At 37.3% G+C, this 5,426-nt stretch overlaps 1 protein-coding gene across 2 annotated transcripts; it reads left to right on the top strand.

Annotated features, from left to right (window-relative positions):
* Positions 1–2,702: 2,702 nt before the first annotated feature.
* Positions 2,703–5,174, top strand: LOC104943767 (gamma-glutamylaminecyclotransferase). 2 transcript variants are annotated; one of them, XM_010769232.1, is made up of 2 exons: positions 2,703–2,800; positions 4,326–5,174. In XM_010769232.1, the coding sequence occupies exon 2, from the start codon at positions 4,336–4,338 to the stop codon at positions 4,801–4,803; it is 468 nt and encodes a 155-aa protein (XP_010767534.1). In that variant the 5' UTR covers positions 2,703–2,800; positions 4,326–4,335; the 3' UTR covers positions 4,804–5,174. The 2 variants fall into 2 exon arrangements, with proteins under 2 accessions (XP_010767534.1, XP_010767535.1); XM_010769233.1 differs by lacking the exon at positions 2,703–2,800 and adding an exon at positions 4,203–4,235.
* The last annotated feature ends 252 nt before the right edge of the window (positions 5,175–5,426 follow it).

Raw genomic sequence — 5,426 nt, 5'->3', positions numbered from 1 at the left:
AAATCACATCAGCCGTCAGAGGTGGGAGAAGTACTCAGATCTGGTACTTGAGTAAAAGTGAAGTACTCAGATCTTGTCCTTGAGTAAAAGTAGAAGTACTCAGATCTTGTACTTGAGTCAAAGTAGAAGTACTCAGATCTCGTACTTGAGTAAAAGTAGAAGAACCCAGATCTTGTCCTTGAGTAAAAGTAGAAGTACTCAGATCTGTACTTGAGTACAAAGTAGAATACTCAGATCTTGTACTTGAGTAAAAGTGGAATACTCAGATCTTGTACTTGAGTAAAAGTAGAAGTACTCAGATCTCGTACTTGAGTCAAAGTAGAAGTACTCAGATCTCATACTTGAGTAAAAGTAGAAGTACCAGAGTGTAGGAATACTCTGTTACAGACATCACCATACGCACACCTGTAACTAGGTCAACAAGAGGAGACTGCGTTGTTCCATTAAGGAAGAGTTCGTTCAGCCAATCTTCATTTTCCGTAAAGCTGCAGAACCGTGAAACTCAGTCCCAGTTACGATTAGAGAACAAAACACCTGCACTTTATTCAAATCTTTGTGAATATCTATTTTTGTTTTGTTTGTTTTTATATATGCTTTTATCATAATATAAGTATCTATGTTGAATGTTTTTTTACTGATTGTATTTACCTGTCATTTGAAGTGAATTCTTTTTTTAGGATGACTTTCAACATCTTTCCAGGGACTGCAAATGAAAAATAGCCTGTTGGCTAACTCTGGCGCATTTACAGAAATGTTAATCAATGTGCACTGTCCCTGTCAAATAAATACATAAATACAATTTAAATTAAAAACAGTAAAAGTAGAAGTACCAGAGTGTAGAAATGCTCTGTTACAGTAAAAGTCCTTCATTCAAAATGTTCCTGAAGTAAAAGTAGAAAAGTATTATCATCAAAATATAGTTAAAGTAGCGACAGTAAAAGTAGTCATTGTGCAGATTTGTCGATTTTAGAATAATAAATGATATGTGTTATAATTACTGATGCATCTAAGTGTTATCAAAGCTGGTATATATATCTAACATAATTAATCAAAATCTGTAAAGTAAGTAAAGCTATTAAATACATTTAGAGGAGTAAAAGTACACCATTTACCTCTGAACTAGTGGTGTAGAAGTACAAAGTAGCAGTAAATACTAATACATACTAATAATAAAACTTGATTTACCTTGCAGGCTCTCGCCAGCGTTTGAGCCAGTTGCAGCAGTTCGCCATCAGACTAAACATCTCAGTCCATATGATCCAATCCAAACCTCTGTGTTTATCCAGCTGATCGATTAACGTTATTCAAAATCAAATCCATTGCATAGATACATAAATCCGTGTCTAGCTAAAGCTAAAGTAGCTAACGGTTTCTTGTTAACTCGTTTGATTTCAATCTAAACACACGAGTGAGTCTGTTACTACGCAGATTAGTAGCTGTGCTCACTCATAATATAAACCAGTCTTTGATTTATAATCTAAATCAGATATAATACGTATTTTACTCACGAAACAAGAGCTAACGGTACTTAGCTGACTGCTTTGTTTACGTCGTCTTTTCTGCTGCTAGGCTGCAGGCGTGCTGACGTCATCTGATCAACCAATCAGCGGCCACCAAAGAGATGCGGTTGTTGAAAGAACGGCTTCTTGTGGACATTTAAAGAACCTGCAGTTTAAAATGTTTTTGTATACACATACTCAATTTGCAATGTATGCCATGATTTGATTTAATGTATAACACACACACACATATATATATATATATATATTATCATTCTTCATAAAATGAGCAATTACTACCACCAAATCCAGTTGATCCATCCATCTGATGCAGGTCTTTTCTGTCTCTTTCTGTTATAACTCTCTTATCATCAACAACACATTTAACATTTTATCATTATTTCATATGTTCTGAGCATTTTTTTGTAACAGTAGGCTACATATCATCTTGTGAAGTCACTTAAATTTGAGGAGGGAGTGTTTTTTTGCAAAACATTCCCAGTTCAGGTCAACAAGGACTAAAAGCTGTTTCAACTCAGGTATGATGAGATACTGAGATAACGCCACAGTAATTTCCTTTATTTGTAAACTGGGATCCAGCTGTTAATTGGCTGAATGGACAGTTATGATGCCGTTTTCTTTTTGGCTCCTATTTACTAAAGTAGTAAAGATGTGCTGAACTCATGAATTAAGTTTAAGTGCTGTCCTCTGCTATTGTCGTTGCATGGCTTTGTAATATTCCTGTTGTGTTAAGTGGGTTTTAATGGGACCAGCGGTGCACATCTCCATTGTATTCTAGTTGATTAATGATTGAATATTGTTGGTTTCTTTTTCCCCTTTAGTTTACGGCCCTCTGTAAATATAAGAGCCATGTTTTATAGTGTATTTAAATCACATATTTAGGTCATTATTTGGAGTTATAAATACTATGTTTTTTCCATAATAGCATATTATTCACTCAGGTTGTTCACTTTAACATTTAATTGGACACCTAATTACTTTTCTTTAGTGCCATCTCATGGATATGTATATTAATCATAAAAAAGAAAACATTCATAATAATTACAATAGTACATATATATAATAAAAAACGATATATAATACAAATAATAATGACAAATTGTGTTTTTCCTCGTCGTTTTGGCGCCCTCTGCTGGTTTAACTATAACTTGTTCACCGCGCATGCGCTCTTTAGAGGGATACAAGCATATGCATGTCATACGATTTACCCGGCTGCAGGAAGTACTTTCTCAAACCTGCTTCAAATAAATCGACGTGTCAATATCTGCATCACATTCCTGGTAAGATAACACTGCATTTGTGTAATTCTACACGATATATTATAACGCTTTTAGCTGCTTTGAGTTGCAAAACCGTTATGTGCTTCAAACGTGCTGTTTCCACGGTCATCGTCCATTGAATAGGATGCAAATTTACTACTTATTGCAAGGTTATAAAAGCCATGTTTTACTTTCGTTTGCATTCATGCATGTGTCACCGATGCATGCATTATGTTAAGTAGGCTACTGTAGAGCCGATACATGGGAGTCGGAGGCGGCGTGTTTACACAGAAAGGGAGGAACAACTTCGTTACATGCTACTCAAGCTAGAATGATAACAAACCACAGGTGGACTACCTAACAGGTCCGTGGCGCAACACACTCTCTATAACACAGTTAATTATCTCCCACCACACACTATCTTTATTTACTTTATGCTACTGGCAAGCTAGTCCCCTACATTTCTACTACATTCATTCAGCTTTGCATCAATAATAATCCAAGAGGTGTACGTTTTTACCTTTACCAGATGCAACGTTACACTATTGAGGCTTGAATGCCTTAATAACTATAATCCTGTTATATTATAATATTCTGAATTGTCGCATTATTAGTTGAGGTACTTTTAACATATATTACTACCACTTTTCACACTTTTCTATTTGTAAGATCAGTCATTCTTTCTCCACATACTGAGCTGTTGAATGACCTTTCACATCTTCACTGATTTTAAAACTACAGTGTGTTTTACAGATAATCTCTGACAGTGAATTGATTAGTGAGCCGATGTACTCTGCGGTAACAAAGTCCAAAGAGCTTCAATAAAGTCAGAGACACTTCTGCATCTTAAACACCTGCTCAAAACCAACATGAATTATGACATTTCTCTTTTTTTGTTACCTCTATTCTATATGTTTTCGGTCCCTGAGCTCATTGAATATTCCAGTATTTCATGCTGCAAATCCTCACGTGAGCTGTTTTGGACATGTATTCTCTTTCACTTTCCTTTAGTATCTCTTGATGCATTGCTGAAACGTGTTTTCATATCATTATTTAACCAGATAAGTAGCATTAAGATTAGAAAATGTATTTCTAAAGGCAGCAGCAATCATGGGATACACAAGCATGTAAAGCAGTTTTACCATATTTCATATAACATACACACAGAATCCACATGCTAGCAAATGTATCCCAACTGTAGCTGTGAACATGACAGGATGTGTGATTACCTAGAAGAGCATCAGGACTGTTTGAGGCATATGATAGCTATGTGATTAACATGATGATTCAGCCTCTATGGAGAGAGACATATGACAAGCATGATCATTTCTGACGTGGAGCTAATCTGAAGTAAACATTGAATACTGCTTTCTATTCCTCCATCTTGTGACTGTGGAACTCCCTCTCTTGGATATCAGCATGTGAAGGACACTGTTCAGGAACTAGTTGATGCTCTGTATGTGATGACTACTTCCATTCTGGAGAGGATCACAGATACATGGATCCTTAATATATATATTTCTAACAATATCCTTTATTTAACCAGGTCAAACCCCATGGCTCGTGTCTTCGTCTACGGCACCCTGAAGAGGGGCCAGCCGAACAATTACCGCATGTTAGACGCCGCCAACGGGAAGGTGAAGTTCCTGGCGTCTGCATGCACCGCCCAAAAACACCCGCTGGTTATCGCCGGCAAGCACAACATCCCTTTCCTCCTCAACGTCCCGGGTCAAGGTCACCGGGTCAAGGGCGAGATCTACAAAGTGGACGAGAAGATGCTGAAGTTCCTGGACGAATTTGAGAGCGTTCCCACCTTGTATCAACGCACTGAGGTCAAACTGGAGGTGGAGGAGTGGGTCGGAGAAGAGGAAAAGGAGAAGATGGCATCAGGAAGTATCACAGAAGCGTTTATTTACAGCACGACTTCACACGAGGCGGACTGGCTTTCGCTGCGTTGCTACGAGAGCTACGACTCAAAAGGAGATCATGGGCTGGAGTATCATATTAAAGAAGCACGAGACTGATTTCCGTGGGATAATCAGAGCAGATCTGGAGGCGATAGTTAAAGAAATCCACTGTTTTCCTCACTTCGACCTCTAAGAAAAATCACTTACTGTATTGTGAACTCCTACGTCGGTTTCTAACTTGATTCGTTTCACTTCTTTTTAACCTAATATCAGTAGAAAAATGTTTAAAACGTGGTCAAGTTTCTACGGTACCTCTATCTGCAAAAACAACTGGCTTTTTAGTTGATCAACATGTACTGTAGTGCAGAAACACAACAACATTTGTGGATTTTTTAAAGTCAACAGGGTGCGTTTCACTTCTCTTATTTTTCATTTCCTCGGTCTCGGTATCAGCGGAAGTTGATTTGTCTGCGCCATCTTGAGTAGCGTCCCAGTGGCCTTATAGAGTGGCGAAGTCACGCCCATCTACTTCTGACCATTGGAACCTTATTTCTGAAATATGATGCATTGAAGTCAATGGAGAGAGAAAGATTATCTCTCGATCCCGTTTGAATTGTGACACGAATTACACATATGATGTTTGTCAATCTTAAAAAATAATTTACATGTCAAAAAAGTCAGTTTGTCGTAAATCTGTTGAAATATAAGACTATGAAAAATACGTAAATAGAAAGAATACA

The sequence above is a fragment of the Notothenia coriiceps genome, unplaced genomic scaffold (genome assembly GCF_000735185.1).
Source record: "Notothenia coriiceps isolate Sejong01 unplaced genomic scaffold, NC01 NC01_scaffold00006740, whole genome shotgun sequence".
Taxonomy (NCBI): Eukaryota; Metazoa; Chordata; class Actinopteri; order Perciformes; family Nototheniidae; genus Notothenia; species Notothenia coriiceps.
This window is presented reverse-complemented; position numbering and strand designations above follow the sequence as displayed.